Source organism: Aquila chrysaetos, chromosome 5 (assembly GCF_900496995.4).
Source record: "Aquila chrysaetos chrysaetos chromosome 5, bAquChr1.4, whole genome shotgun sequence".
NCBI lineage: Eukaryota > Metazoa > Chordata > Aves > Accipitriformes > Accipitridae > Aquila > Aquila chrysaetos.
This window is the reverse complement of record NC_044008.1, coordinates 830,309-846,260: the sequence shown is the minus strand read 5'-3', so window position 1 is coordinate 846,260 and position 15,952 is coordinate 830,309. Positions and strand designations below refer to the sequence as shown.

General features: G+C 39.1%; 1 protein-coding gene across 3 annotated transcripts in view; it reads left to right on the top strand.

Moving 5' to 3' along the window:
* The window catches only part of PPP6R2 (protein phosphatase 6 regulatory subunit 2), a 123,146-nt gene that overhangs the window by 45,206 nt on the left and 61,988 nt on the right, over window positions 1–15,952 (top strand). For all 3 annotated transcript variants that reach the window (XM_030013014.2, XM_030013017.2, XM_030013016.2), the window contains 3 exons: window positions 4,135–4,380; window positions 11,760–11,946; window positions 12,691–12,828. In XM_030013014.2, the coding sequence (XP_029868874.1) occupies window positions 4,154–4,380; window positions 11,760–11,946; window positions 12,691–12,828 (552 nt within the window). In that variant the 5' untranslated portion in view covers window positions 4,135–4,153. The remainder of the gene's footprint in view (window positions 1–4,134; window positions 4,381–11,759; window positions 11,947–12,690; window positions 12,829–15,952) is intronic.

The window sequence follows — 15,952 nt, the reverse complement described above, 5'->3', positions numbered from 1 at the left end:
TCCACATATATGTATGGAATATATATGTATTTAGGTTAACTGTGCACCCAAACATTCTTAATTTAAGGCCTTTTATGCCAGCTTTTCACTCGGTGAATTTATAACTAAGCATAGTTAGTTAAAAATATCTGAAGAACAGTTTGTAACGAACACACGATACAGCCAAACAGCATTACTGTCACAGCAGTGTCACGTAGGTTGAAAATTCAGATGTCTGTTCCTAACTCAGAAATTCAGTTACATGAGTGCATTTTCAGTAGCTTAATGGATGGGTGCAGAAGCTCTTGCTTGCTGCTATAATGCTGAAGGTTAACCTTTTAAATTTATTTCAATATACTGTTGATTTAAACAGCTCAAATTAGAAACTGCTTTTCTCTCTTCCGCTTCGTATGCTGTTTGGGGGTGGGGGGTGGGGAGGGAGGCAGAGGATCTAGTTCCCAAAAGATTGGGATCAACCTAAACTAATCTGGCAGTTTAGAAGATTGGTAGGAGATGGCAGTGGATGGGCCGTGGGGGAGGTCTGAATAAGCTTTTGTTCTGGAAGCTTCCCCCCACACTTTCCCCTCAGTAACTGAGCTTGGGCTGTCACAAATAGAGCCTATAGCTTTGATGTTCACAGGTAGCTTTACAAGAAATGTGATGCTGTAGGTTTGACTAGAAGTGGTTGTCCCCTGATGTTTAAAATGAACTTCATAAGTATAAAGTGATTTCCTGGATGTGATGTTTGATCAGGATCTCAGTTCTGTTTCTGCTGGGATTGGGGCCATGTACTTCCCTGTAATGTGTATGTGAGCTCTGCCTCAAAATGCTGAAAGTCCAAAGCCAGCCAGTAAATGTGGCGTGCAGGAGGACTGCGGGAAGACAAAAAGCTGTGAGGAGACTGTACTTTGGATGGCTTGGTAATTCATAGTTTAAATATTCCCTTTATAATCTAGTATCGCACCACCAATATATTCAAAGAGGGCTTCGTCATATCAGCAGTGCTGTGTCACAAAAGATGAACTTGCAAAGATTTTGTTGATTTCTTCTAAATCTCTGAGATAAAGACATTAAAAGAAAGAATTATGTTGACACGGAAAAAAGCTCTCTGAAATAGAAAAGTTATCTGTGACAAATTTTGAAGCACTGAGTGGAGCTCCACAGAGTTTGTGATCAAATATCCTGGGTAACACAGCTATTCCAAGAAAAAAATAGCCTTAAGTTTGTAAGGTAATCCTTTTTCTTTTAGACATCCTTAGACCCATACAAGCACACGTGAAGAATCCTTGAACTGAGGTAGGGCAGAAAATGCATGTGAATAACTTAATTGGTAAAAATAAATAAAAAATTAGTGTTTCTTTTAATGTGTTTCATTTAGTAGTTCCTGTAAGCCCTTCATTTGGAGCTTCAGTGTGAAAGATAGACTACAAGGCACCCAGATATTTATATATGTAATTAAAAAATTGGGGTCTTTACATAGCCTTTTAAATTGCCCAGCTATGGTAACTGGAAAACAGTGCCCCCCTTCTTCAGTAAACCTTCCTGGAGGAAAAAACTGTTGTTTTCTGTTTGGTGTTTGGTTTTTGGTTTTTTTAAAGGATAATTTCAAAATTCTGTCTTAGATGTAGTTATGCAAGCAGTGGAACTGGCAAAAGATCAGGCGTGGTAACATTTTTGGGTGCTGGAAAAAGCAAAATGAATGGTTGAAGCAAGTGTTCCTGCTGCTGCGGAAATAGTAATGTGGGTTAGGTTAAAAAAAGCGTTGTGATCCTGTTGTATAAAATCACATGCTTATATACAGATAATCTGGGAATGTAGCACATTGACATCTCTCATCCAATTTATTTCACTTTATAGAATCTGTTTTAGCTTAATGATATTATTACACAGAGCGTTTATCTTGTTTGAGCTATGCTTATCACCTCTGTCACTGGGGAATAACAGTTATTCTCTTACTTTCTTTAGCGTTAATGATTGTTTATTTCTTGAAACCATCTTTGATCCTCATAGCCTACAACACAATGCCATCTCTTCGTGGTCCCTCCTTGTGCCTGATCTGCCTAGCATACAGACCCAGGAGGTGACTGTTCTTCCTGCATGGGGCTCCTTCATACAGAAGCTGGTTTTTTCCTTTTGTTAGGCTTCTGTACATGTAGCAGAGCCATGGGGTTTGAGTGAGGATGAGACAGTGTCTGGGGAAGAATTTAGTCTGAAACACTAAACGGGAGCCAGAAATGAAAGGCTGTACTCAAATTCTCAGATAGTTAGCTGACTTAGCTGCTTTTTGAAGTACATACGTCTACTAATGAGGAATTTGAGTTACCTTCTACTCTCTGAAGACACTGAAAGTGTTACTGGGGAAGAATGAAGATTACTCCTTATTTGTTCCCTGTAGGGAACAGTAAAAGATACGACAATGCAAAATGAAATGAAAATCAGTAATTTAAATTGTGCCAAACTAATCTGAGCTCTTTCTTTGGCAGCTGATAGTCTAAATAAAAGAATTTTGGTAAATCTTGTTTCTTTGTGGAGATCATTAAGGTATTTGGTACAATAGCCAGAACAGGATTGTGAAAAGTTATGGCTCATTGAGGAATTGTGGTGAATTAGCTGATCATGAGGTAAGATGGTAAAGGACAGAATTATAAGAGAAAATACTAAGAGGAAGACCACTGAAGAGTTTCTTAGGGATGGTCTGAACACTGTCTCTTGTTTTGATGTAATTAATAACTATTCTAAAAGTTGAAGTGTATTGAGGAAGCTAACTGGAAAAATGTAATTAATAGAGCTCATATAGAGAAAAATCAGGATAACAAAAAGGAAGGAAAGAGTTAGGGGTAGGAGTGGGATGAAAATGAGTAATACAAAGTGCAGTGCTCTATATTTAGCAAAACCTGTTTGAAGGGGAATATTCTTGCTAATCTATATGGTAATAGTGAAACCTCATCTGAAGTACAGCATATGATTCTGGTCACACACTGAAGGCTCCTGCAAGGTGCAGCAGATACAGAGAGGGAACGTCAGAGGGGACGATCTGAACCATTGCGAGCAGGGTTAAGGGAATCCTGCTCGGGCAGGGGGTCCCCAAGCACTGCCATGGAGACTTGGAGGGGGCAAAAAATGCAGCTGGGGCAGGGTTTGATCACTGTCCATGAAAGATTAACTTACTGTAGTTTTGTGGGACTAGGCTCCAGCTCAAGTTGGTCTTTAATAGTTTGTCACTTTTTTGTTATTTGCAGTATCTCGGTTTACCACTTTTGCAAAGAACTGTGTCAAAATCTTTTGTATTTAGTTAGGATGATGTAAAATGTCCATGTGAAACTTCCTGTGAGGGAAGGTGATGGTGAGAAGGGTTTCCTTTCAGCAAGTATGTATGAAGACTTGAGATCTAGAATGTGTAGGAAAAGGACGCTGCTCCTTCAGCTTCTGTTTCTAGATTTGATTTATAGTATCCTTTTGCCCATTTATATTATTGGTAAACAAAATACACTCTTCTGCACCACAAAAGACCACTCAGTTTTACACTTTTATGACATTTATGAGATTAATAGCATATTCTAGTATTCTATAAGGTTTATATTTATTAGCAATTCAGCTCTAGGTTTGCTGCTGTTGTTAATTGCTTGCAGTGTCCAGTAGGTTGGTGGTTTGTTGTTTGTTTTTTTTTTAAATACTTTGCTATTATGGTCTATCTCTTGCTGTTCTATATACATTGGAGGCCTTTCTTCCACTTCCATAAATCATTGATTGTTGCAATCATGGCTGATGAGCATGACTCTGAAATACAAATAATACAAAAAAAACCCAAACCCTTTAATGCAAATTGTTTATAGTGCAGTAGCCTGCTTTCTCTATCTGTGACCAGCCTTGACTCTAATCCAACAAAGCATTTATGTGTGAACATAATCTTTGTTTTTTAGTTCCAGCTACTTGCAGTTAAAGTTAATTCATGCGTATATTGTGTCTGTTGTTGATATACAGCTGTAATCGAAGCTGTGTTAGTTTTCTGGTGTGAAAAGTTGCTAATTTTGTTTACAGAATTTACCTGATTTTTACAAGCTGGCTGGCAGCTATACTAAGGTATTCTGCTCAGAACTATAAAGATGGAATAAATAGCAAAGATGGAAGATTAACTCATATTCTTTTGCATTATAGCTAGTTGTGTCCCATCAACATGTTCTGGAAGTTTGATTTGAACACAACATCACATGTGGACAAGCTGCTGGATAAAGAAGATGTGACACTTCACGAGCTGATGGATGAAGATGACATCTTACAGGAGTGCAAGGCTCAGAACCGCAAGCTGCTGGACTTTCTTTGCCAGCAGCACTGCATGGAGGAGCTGGTCAACCTCATCACACATGAGCCCCCTGTGGATATGGATGAGAAGGTCCGCTTCAAGTAGGTATTTGTTTTCTGTCCCATACGAAGAAAACTGAATGAGAGATCTTGATGTTGGAAATGCTCTGGTGCGAGATGGATGTAACCTTTTCAGTCGTGGGAGAAAGGCTTTCTAGTACTGTGAAATATTTCACAGCATTTTGTTATTTGTAGTGAATTTTCAGAAGCTTGATTCTGTACTTTTAATGGTTTAACATTGAGTTTGTCTAAAAAAAAAAAAAAAAAACCAAAAAAAAACAACTCTTGCTGCTTGTTCAAAACTTTACAAGCAAAATAATTAGTATCTCAAAAGTACCTTTAGTACACTTTTATCAAATTTGCAAGCAAAAAGCATTCTGCTCTGAGAAATTTCTAAATTTGATTGGTTTTCAGTAGCCAAGCCCACAAAAGAAAGTGAGCTGTACAGTGAGTAAAACATGTAATATTTTCAATGTGCTGCATATGCAAAACCTGCTGATTTCAGTGATCATATAGTTAGGGAGAGAGCCTAACTGTGTAAAAAGCCTATTTCTTATGATGGTGAACTCTTTAGATGTGTTTGGTTCTCATAACAAGTTGTGTTTATACATTTTTAACTAAATGTATACTTGAAAATATTTATGTTTTGGATTTGGGAAGTTTGTTTTTCTTTGTTAAGTTTATGTAAAAATAAAAAGCTCCTCTGTGTATAAATAAATAAATAAAAATGGGCAAGTTTGTCACTGTGGGAATGGATCAGTGTTGGTTATTGCTGCTGTTGCTTGAAGTCCACAGAAGAAATGGTAGTATTGTTTAGGTTTATTATTAGGCGAGATAGTTGATCAACTATGTTTAGGTGACTATTTCCAGGTAAGTGAATGCCAGGAAATAGGTTATATAGTAACTTGGAATATTATATGGCTGCTTTTGCAAGGCCTCTGCTATAAAATGTGAATTGCCAGAAGGAACCAGGAGTGTTAGTTTTACACTGTTGTCCTACAAATGCAAATTTTGTACAGGTACTCTTAAACCAGGGATGTGGTACACAACAGTCTTTGGACTTTTTGCATTTCCTGTATTACATCGGAATAACTGGCTTTTCCTGGGGTGACAGGCTCTGAGCTTACTGCAGCCCTTTATCCATATTGTTTGCACAGCTAACCTGAGACGAACTCAAACCCAAAATATCTGATTGAAGAAAATGGGCAATACTTTCCTTAGTGCTAAGAGTTAATGAGCAGAGGAAATGCTGAATAATGTGTGACTTGTGGTCCTTTGCTGGAATCTGGGTGTATTTTGCCAGAGGAGAGAATGAGGGATTCCAGTACCATGCCAGTCCTAATTCATACATTGTCTGTTTCACTTCAGAATACTACTTCAGTTAACCAGACCATATTTTTAAGTCCTGTTCTTTTTGAGACTTTTGTGGCTACTGTCAGAAGGCGGTTTATGTCTCTGATCCTGTGTGCTGAAGGGTGGAAGTGGAAACTTTTTCCTGTTGAAACCGAACAGACTAAGAATAAGAGAAGGTGGGGAAAACCAAAAATTTCTCAAGAAGCAAAATCCTTAATGCAAACCAAAATGAAGAGGGAAGCTCAGTATGAGAGTGTTTACTCCCAGGCATCCTTGAATTTCACATGCAGGATTATATGCCTTTTCATCAACTTTTGAAGGTAGCGTGTGGTTTAGGCAGCTCAAGGCCAGGTTGGCTGATGAGGAGGCACAGACAAAGGTAGACAGTGGTGGGAAGAGGCCAGCCTCCAGTGCTGTGGTCTGGTGTGCTGGCAAGATAGAAGAAAATCTTGTTGGGAAGGCCTTAAGTTAGCAGTCTTACTCACCGATCTCTTCATCAGATGGCAGCATTATATCTTCTTCTAAGAGCAGCCCGTAAGGTGCCTGCTCGAAAAGCTGGTATAGTGGTGGGAAGTGTGTTATATACTATAGACAGATACTTATCTGAGTCTTGGATGGCAACAAGAACTGCATAATGACCTGCTTGCCAGGACAAATAGAGCTGATCTTAAGGCTGGGTTTTTTTTGGAAATGCTTCCAGTACCTTGGGTAGACTAGGCAGAGAAGCATTTTCAAAGCATGGTGAGGCACTGGAGAGGGGAAAGAGGGTTTAAGCTTATTAGAAACTGGGGAAGCTTTTGGAATAAATAAAGGCTAAGCAGGAAGAATGGACTGTCTAAATCCAAATGGAATCCAATTTTTGACTCTTAAGAAAAGGTTATGGAAGTTTCTAAACTGGAACAGGGGAGAAACTAGGTTTGGAAGGGCATGCTGCTCAATGATGCATGCTGTGGAAATGGAATCATCAAAATTATTTATTCTTGACAGGTCAGTAGGATGGAAGTCCGTAAAGTTCAGAAGGGAAACTGCAAAGAGGAGAACTCAAGAGTAAATCCCCATGTAAGCATAGCATGTGAAACTAAGCAACGAGATGAAGACCTGTAGCAATCAAAGAAGCGTATAAACTATTTGAACTGTAATGTCTATTTATAATGAACTTGTTGACATACTACGGAGTCTCGTAAACCTGCTGAGACCATGCAGTAATGAAAGTACAGGTTATAGGAAGGGGAGAGTAGATTCTGCTGGTGTAAGAGTGGGCTTTAGGGGATGGAGGGCTGAGTGTCAAGTGAGATAAGTTAGCTGCAGCATGGAAAACTTATGGGTTGGGATGCCGTGCCTAAATAGAAAGGGTGAAGTATTGGATCTGACTGCATGAAACTTGGAGACTGTAAAGGCTGCAAGAGCAGAATGTGCTATAACAATGAGAGGTTTCATTTATCCGCCTGTTGACAGGATATATATCACAGGGAGGCACGGTGCATGAGTTTTTAGGAATCGTGAATGACTTTTGCATGGAGCAATGAGCCAGAAAAAGGAGAAATAAGTCTTCATATACGCTTGGGGGCTCTAAGAAATATAACTGTTGTAAAATCACTTTGTAACAGTAACCATAATGTACTCAGACTTAACATCCTCATAGGAGCAAAAAAGACATAACAGCATTATCATGGGCTTGGGGTTTGTTTTTCTAACTTTTAGGAATGGAACTACATAAATATGAGGAGGTTAGTTAGGAAGTAAATGGTACTGTGAAAGGGTAAAAAGCTCACAGCTGGCCTGGAAACATTTTAGTAGCTCGTGGTAAATGCAGAGCTTGTACTACAAAGATTTAAAAAAAATCCTAATGTAGAAAACTGGCTTTGTTAAAAACAAATAATCCATTACAGGTAAAAGGACATCCTCACAAAAGGGAAGTTGTGTCCAGATATGGAAAAAGGATATAGTGGAGAGTTAATCCATGAGACTGGACAAAGGGATTTTTGAGAAGCAGTTTGCTAAAGGCAAAACCACTGTAAACCCATCAAAATAAGGAAGCCTCTCTAAGAATGTGTAGATGGGTGACCCATGTGAAAGAAAGATAGGACCATAGCAGAAAATATAACTAAGCTGTCCGTGTTGGTACTCACTTTAGAGACTTCTTGGGAGATTCCCAAGTGGTATCTTTCTTTACAGGGGAATAGTCTGAGAAACTGTCTCAAATTGGAGCATCTGTGGAACAAAATCAGTAGAATAATTGTTAGGAGTAGCTGGTATTCACCCGAGTGATCTAAAGGAATTAAAATATGAAATTGCTCACCTGGTCAGTCTTAAAACCAGTGGACTGGAAGCGGCAAATAGGACACCGGTTCTTAAGAAGGGTCTGTGAGCCAGTAAATCTGGCTTCTGCATTGTGCACATTGAAGAATTTATGGTATTGCATTATGATTCATAGACACCTCTCTAAATGCAGGCTCTCACAGTACTGCTTTTGTAAAGGGAAGTCAGGCTTAGTTCAGGAGCTGAGTTTGATGGAGTCAGTGAAACACATGGATAATGGTGATACGCCTCATGTGGCATAAATGCAGTCCAAAAAGATAAGGTCCCTTATCAAAGACTGTTGAAAACAAGCTGTCATGGGATAACCGAGAAGGGTTCTGTCATCAATTAATAACTGTTTAAAGAAAAGAAATATAGGTGAAGGAAAAATGGGCAGTTCCAGGTTTTTGGTTTTGCACTGCTGAGTCCTGTGCTGTTTGATATATTCGCACGTGAAATAAGAGGGGAGATTAATTATAAATGTAGAAAGTTGATAATACAAACTTACTTAGGTTAGTTAAAAGGTAGAAAGATTTAATTATGTTATATGGCCAAGCAGTAATAAAGCAAATACAGTCAGTGCTGATTGTGTAGTGACTCATGGCCCAAGTTACATGTGCACATTGGTGGGCTTCAAGTCAGCTTTTACATCTCAGGGAGGGCTTTGGAGTCTTTGTGGGCAGTATGCTCAAAATACTCGATAAACAGTGAACGTGAGTGTGTGTTCATGATCGAAAGCACAAGGCTCTACACAAAGCAATGCAGTATATATACTGGAAAAGTTATTGTTGTCTCCACCCTTTATATACTACCAGGGCAAGATGTATTCTCCTTGTTAAGAACCAAATGGAAGTGTGATGAGTAAAGTAAGGCTTAAATTAGGAAGGTTGAGGTGTGGAATTTCTTCCAAAATAAAAATTCTATTCAACGAATGTAAGAAAAGCAAACCAATAACAGTTACTAGAGTAGAGGTGGGCATAAAGCTATGCACCTGAAAGCACAATAACTGAAAGGAAGCTCCAGCTTGAGCTGTGACCTGAAAAGAGCCAAGGGCCAGCAGAGCATCCTGCCAGTTAAGCCACATGTACAACACTGGGATGAAAGCCACACGTACGTAACTCCTGGGTACAGCTAAGGCAAACCGGCGGGAAGAACAGGCAGGTGGACAGCTGAAGAAAGAGCTGCAGGTCTCTTCACAGAAGAGGTGCCAAGAACAGCCACGTGGGATCGAATGAAAAAAATCTTTTCCTGGTGTCTGGTCCCTGATGATGGTCCTAGTGATGTCTTTATACGATGGCATGCTCAAACATGCTGTACTTGAGATACGAGCATGCTGTCAGTTCACACAATGACATGATATTTTTCCTATCTGTTCCATTTGCATGACTTCCAGCAATCTGTCTGTCTTGTCACTCCAAGAACTGAGCTGAAATTTCCAAAGACCTACAATAATTCCACAATTTCTTCCCTGATGGGTAGTCACCAGCTTAGGAAGCATTGCCAGATGTGTGAAACGTGCTGTGTCTAGGAAGGTGGGAGATCAAAGCTCAGAGCAGAGGGTTCCATTTCAAGTTTGGGAGGTGCTGTTAAGATTTCTTCTTGATTTTCTGTTAATGAGATTCAGAGTAGAAACCTAACTAATTTTGACTAAGAGAGGAAAAAAACCCAGATAAACGCTCAACCCAGATTCTGTTACACACTCACAGATCTTACTGCAAAGGTGGTAGAGATGAGAGAGGTACCTAGTCATTTCCACAGCTCTTTTCTGGGTGGGTTTTTTCCTTTGAGATTGAGGCTAGGGGGAAAAAAAATCTTGCTGCATATTGTAAGATTGTTTCAGCTTCACTGTTTTACAAAAGTGAAAGTATTCCCTTTGTGTTGTAGAAACAGTCATATTGCAGGAGTGTTTTATATTGATCTTGATGTTGGCTTGTGTCTAAAGTTACAAAAAGTGGTAGACCTTGCATAACTATTAAAAGCAGAAAATCTCTTGGGTTTCTGTCTTACGGAATGGCACAATTTTTATTTGGAAAGTGAATGCACTACTTAAAGAATGAACACGCATTTGCAGCAAGAGTATTCTGTAGCTTTTTTAATGTTGCTATTAATTTAGTTGACCGTTACTAAAATCTGTAGTAAATTTTCTTTTTGTTTTGGGGGAAAAAAAAAAAAAAAAAAGATAACCAGCTCAGCTTACACAGAGAAGATGCTCAAACTGTAAAGGACAGGTTTTATTTTTAAACTGTATCACTTGATAACAAATCAAAGCTACTTTAGGAAACATGGATAAGAACTGGCACTCAGTGGGAAGTTTGGTGTTCAGAATTGCTGCTTTGTGCTTAGAACCGCTGAACCACTCAAGCGTGCCCTGTCAGAGTCTTTAAACAATTAGTGGGTAAGAGTAAATCATGGTTTAAAAATAAAATCCAGCTGCCTTTTGACTCTAGGATCATATATATCATTGAAACTGTGAAAATAGTGTTAAAGTTCAGTGCTAGGTTGAATTTCACAGCACTAATGAGTTGCTGTTTCTGATTACAATAAGCTCTGTGTGATGGTGAATAGGTCTTTTTCGAAGGAGTTCTCTTAAGCCCTTTTTATAGATGGACAGTAGCTAGAATATGAAATTAAGACACTAACACTGAAATGCTGAAATGAGGTTTTAAAAAAGTAAAAAATAGCTAGATGAATTTTGGTGTTGTAGCGTGACAGCCTCCCATCCCCTGCTTAATTCCTTCATAGCATGAGTAATGGAGAGACTGAATCAGTAAAATGTTTGCAAAACAGTGCCATGTAGCTATATGGTGGAGTTAGCTTTTAATGTAGAATTTCAACCTGAAGAAACTTTACTCTTTTAGCAAAACTAACAGTCCCCCAAAAGCAGTTTTTTTGTGTTGAGTTTAGATTATTGTTTCTTATGTATGCACTTTGAGACTGTCTAATTATAAACATAATTGTAAACACGTTATTACCTTTTCTGATCATAAATGTGACCTATTTCTGAGAGTACCGCCTGGAAGAGCAAGAAGCAAGGTCAGGAAACAAAAAGGATTTCATAAGCTGTCAAATATAATTTCATATTCTGATTTAAGTGAGAAAAATTATCTAAAGCAGGCATAATAATATTTTCTGAAAAACAATTTTACAGATATAGACATTACTGAAAAATTGAAACTCAAAAGGTTGGCTATGAATTCCTTGCTTGTACATAGTGTATGCTTATTTGTTACGCGTTTTGTGTTAGATCTAATGTTCTGTCTCTAAATTCTAGTCCTCTTAATTTAAAAAATAAAATATGATGCTTATTTTTAATTCCGCTCCAGTCATGGAAGGAAGAATTTTTCAGAAACGTTACAGAAACCTGCTAAAATAAGCATTCTTCAGATCAACCTTCAATTTTGGGGTTAACTTTAGTTGCGCAAATGGATTCATGTTAAGAGATTTTAAGTGTATTAAAACTGATTAAGCATCACTTTTAAAAATCAGAACTAACTGCAATTTGAAGGCAGCTGATGCATAATTCAGCTGTAAAAAACAAAAAAAAACCCCCAAAAAAACCCCAAAAAAACAAACTCACATGATGTGCTACAGGAAACAGTGTTTCCTTAAAATGCGCCATTAATGTAGATGACTCTTTTTTTCTTGTGTGATATTCTTTTCCCCCCTGCTCCCCGGAAGGGTGATCCTCCTACTCTTTATAACTTTAATAAGGGAAGATTTTCTTGAGAGTTTTCATTTCACCTTTAGTTGCTCTGGTTCTGTCCTTCCAGATATCCAAACACAGCCTGTGAACTGCTGACCTCGGATGTGCCGCAGATCAATGACAAGCTAGGAGGGGATGAAACTCTGCTGAATATCCTCTATGACTTCTTGGATCACGAGCCTCCTTTGAACCCTTTGCTTGCCAGTTTCTTCAGTAAGACTATTGGGAATCTCATTGCAAGAAAAACGGAACAGGTAGTGATTAGATTTGTCCTGATATGTAAGCACAAATTAATTCACTAACATTGTTTGTGTTGTATGGCAGTATCATTGCTACCCTCATGATCTTGTGTTCTTAGAGCTGAAAAATAGCTTGCTGTGCTCTTTAAGTTTGGAATTGAAATGTAGCCTTTGAAAAGTTCTTTGGATTCCTCAATTGAGAGAGATGCTGGCTCATTTAGATACCTTTGCATAGTTCTGGGTTTAGATCTGTAGTAGCTGGGATATTCCTGTGTCACAGTTAAAGCTTTATTTTTCATACTAAGGCATATTGATGCATCCTTTGATCGTTGCCCAGAATCATCTCATTACATAAACAATGCCTCGGTCTCATGCCTGTAAAAGGGGTGCTGGAAACATGAGCTGAACACTGTTTTAGGAATACATGCGTTCCAATTCAAAAGTGATTTTCTTAAACGAAGGCTGCCAGAGAGCCTTAGTGGAATGGAAAATTCTCCAGCTTCACCAGCTTCTTGATGCTCTTATTTCTGTGGGCTTGGGTTTCTTTGTGGCATAGAGGAAAGAAAAGATAGCTAAACAGATGTGATTTAGTATTGTCTTGAAATGAGAATGTTGTTCTCTCGTTGTCTGGACAATTTCTCAACCTAGTAGCCGTTTTGCATCAAGATTGGTTGGTTGAGACAAGGTGAAGTGTAGGAACTTCTGTGTGCCATGTCTGTATGTTGTACTAGCAACTGATGATGACACTTTTATTTTTAGGTGATTGCATTTTTGAGGAAAAAAGACAAATTTATTAGCCTGGTGCTAAAGCATATAGATACATCAGCAATGATGGACCTCCTGCTTCGTCTAATCAGCTGTGTGGAGCCTGCAACTCTACGGCAGGAAGTACTGAATGTGAGAATCTACTACTTTTTTTTCTTTACAAGATTGGGAACAAGGGGTTTTGTTTGTTTGTGTCTTAAAGAAATGGAACTCTTTTTGTCATTTATTATGCGAGTGGATCCACTCTTCTGAAAACTATTTTTCTTGGTGCTAGAGTCTGCACGTTGGTTACTTTGGGTACTTCAGCCTGTTTGTAGCTTGCATGACAGAAGCCTAGTTCAGTCCCTGGCAGTAAAGGATTTTCAACTCATTTTTCCATATAGCAACCACTATTTACTCTAGCTGTTTTTGCTGTAGAGCTTTGACAAAGGAAATTTGTAATCTTTCCCAGTGTTCAGAGTTTTAGACTGATCATTTGGGACAGTAATTTGTTTAATTCCTCACCATGTTCAATGGTGTGTGTGATTTTTGGTAGATGATATCTTGTGTCTCCTCCCTCCCCTTCCTCTTTAATAGGCAGCCTTATAAAATATCTTACTGAGATGCTTAGTTTGCTTCACAGGTGGGGCAAGTTTTTCTCCCTTCATAGACCAGTCTGGGTGAGGCTGCCTCAGCCCCCCTTTAGTGGGCAGATGTACAGGATTGGAGGGAAAAAACCTACTTTGGCTCCCTCTCAGTAAACCAGAAGAGCAGTGTGCCATATGGAAAACCGTACACGAGTCACTGAAGCCCGCACCAGATTTTATATGTTTGGCAAACTTTGCTGCCTAAGTATTCTGTGTCTGGAGCATTGACCACACCATAGCTTAGCAGGTAAACGTTCTTTGCAGAGACTCAGGATGGATAATTACCATTGCTTGATTCCTCCTCTCAGCCTTACAGTGCATCATGCAGTACACATGCTGTTCAGAGAACGAAGAAAATACAGGCACACATCGATCCTTACAGACCTGTATGGGCATTCACCCACGAAAAGAAGTCCTCATTTTGACAGGAAAGTCAGCAGTTCAATTGGTTAGACATCAAATAGTAATACTAAGGAAGAAGATGGGAGGAAAAAGCCTTCAAGAGATGGACTAATGGAGGATAATGACGATGGAGGATTCACTGGAAGAGAAAGCAGCTTTGTAGAAAAGGTCCAACCACATCCCAGGCCATGATGGCCCAAGGGCAGCCGGAGGGGTGAGGGCAGGGATTGCTCCCTTCTGCTGAGCACTGGTGAGACCTCTCAAGATACTGGGGCCAGGCTGGGGCTCACCAGTGCAGGACAGACATTGTAATAGCGCAGTGTAATATTACCAAGATAAATGCAATTATTTTCTTCTTCCGACATTAAAATGAGTAGTGTTTTTCCTGGATGGATGGCTTCCCTCCAGGAAACTTCCAAATATCCAGGTTTCCAAATATCAGCCGTCCATAAACACGCGGATCTGGAAGGGATATATTTTAACCCCATCCTATCAGGTTAATTCTACCTCTTAAAGATTTCACACAGTCAAAAAAAATGAAAACAAAGTGAAGATACCAAGTGGCACTGGAGGTGCACTTGAAGGTTGGTTTTTGTTTTGTTTTTTTTTTTTTTTTACAAATAGTCTTAATGTAAGTATTACCCCCAAGCATTTAAAAATCCAATGGCTTAAGAACTTCTCAGAAAAACAGAAAGTAGTAGCAATATTGAAATTTGGGATTGAATGTTTAGAGGAGCTACTTATCAGCAGTTTTGGCAATATATTCAGAAACTTAGGTTTCCAGAAAAGTTAATTTGCAAGCTTGATTTTTGGTAGGTATTAGAAATAAGAGTTATACTTCATGGACTGCTTTAGCTTTTCATCACTTCAGGAAAAAAAATATTGTCTGTCAGCTGGTAGCTAGAACAGTTGCGAATTCTCTGATGCCTCAAAGCAGTCTTCACGTTTGTTTGGAATGCTGGACACCTCAGATATCAGTCTGTTTTGAGTTTTAGCAAGAGGAAAAGTATTAATTTTTCAGGAACTCGTACAGCTGCAGTTGGCTGATCTTCCCAGGGTCTCGCTCCTGCTTAGCCACTCTTCTCCCACTCCTAACTGCTGAAATTCAGGAGAACGTGGTCTGTCAAGCAGTGTATTGGATGGTAACCATAAGGCCGCACACCCCTTATCAAACAGCACAGCGGCGTCCACCTATCTTGTGATCTGGATCTGAGCTGCACTTTTTCATTTGTGTGCATTTAATTAACTACTTACATATTGTGTCATAAATTCCTATGTGTTGTTGTCATCTGTTAAACAGTTTCCAGCTGACTGATTGATCTGTATGTTGAACCTGCATTCAAATGTCATTCACTGACAGTACTGTATGTCTTTAAATGCCATGTTTAGGGTTTTTTTCCCTATCCGCACATCTTCCTCCATGCAGTAGCTAGTGTTTTGGATAGACATCCTGTGCCATAGATTTTTTGGCTAGCTGTTTATCAACTACTTTTGTAGCACAGTGACAGCAATTAAACTTAGTATTTTAAGGTTTCCCTGGTATTGATATACCCTGTTCCTGGATAGTATCTAAGGAGGTCTAACATTACATCAGGGTCTCCAGGTTACATTCCAGCTATTTCCCGAGTACAATATGAATGTCATCTGAACAACAAAATGCCTTCTGTGTTGTGTTTGTGTGACTTAGCAAAAGCTGAAAGCTTTGCTGTCCAAGTAAAGTTTGAGAAGCACCATTTTTCACTAGAAAGTGCTGCCATTGAGAGTACATCACTTAGGGGTGTGAAAAGACCACTTTTCCGCTTGACATTGCTATGCTGGCAAAATCCTGTGAACTTGACTTGGTTTGTTATATATTTCTTGCTGTCTGGAAAGCTAGAGTTTTACAGTGTCAGATTTATGAAGATGGCATCTTAAGTTTTAAGTTAAACAAAATCATATTCTGCATAACAAGTCCCAAAGCACCTCTTCTTAGGGATTTGATGTCCACATTGTTGCTTTGATTCTGTAAGTTAGTGACTCCCTGATAATTGCACAAGAGTAATTCTCTGGCCTCCCATTTTAGAGATCCTTAGACTGTGATAGCTGGATGGTGCTGGTGGCTCCGTTCTCTGCTCTGTTTTCTACTGAATGGACCTTCTAAAGTGTGTGCTTGAAGTTTCCTTGTCTACCGCTTGCTCAGATGATGTTAGCCAGGGTGCAGGTTCTCACTGTCCTAGTGCAAGCATTTG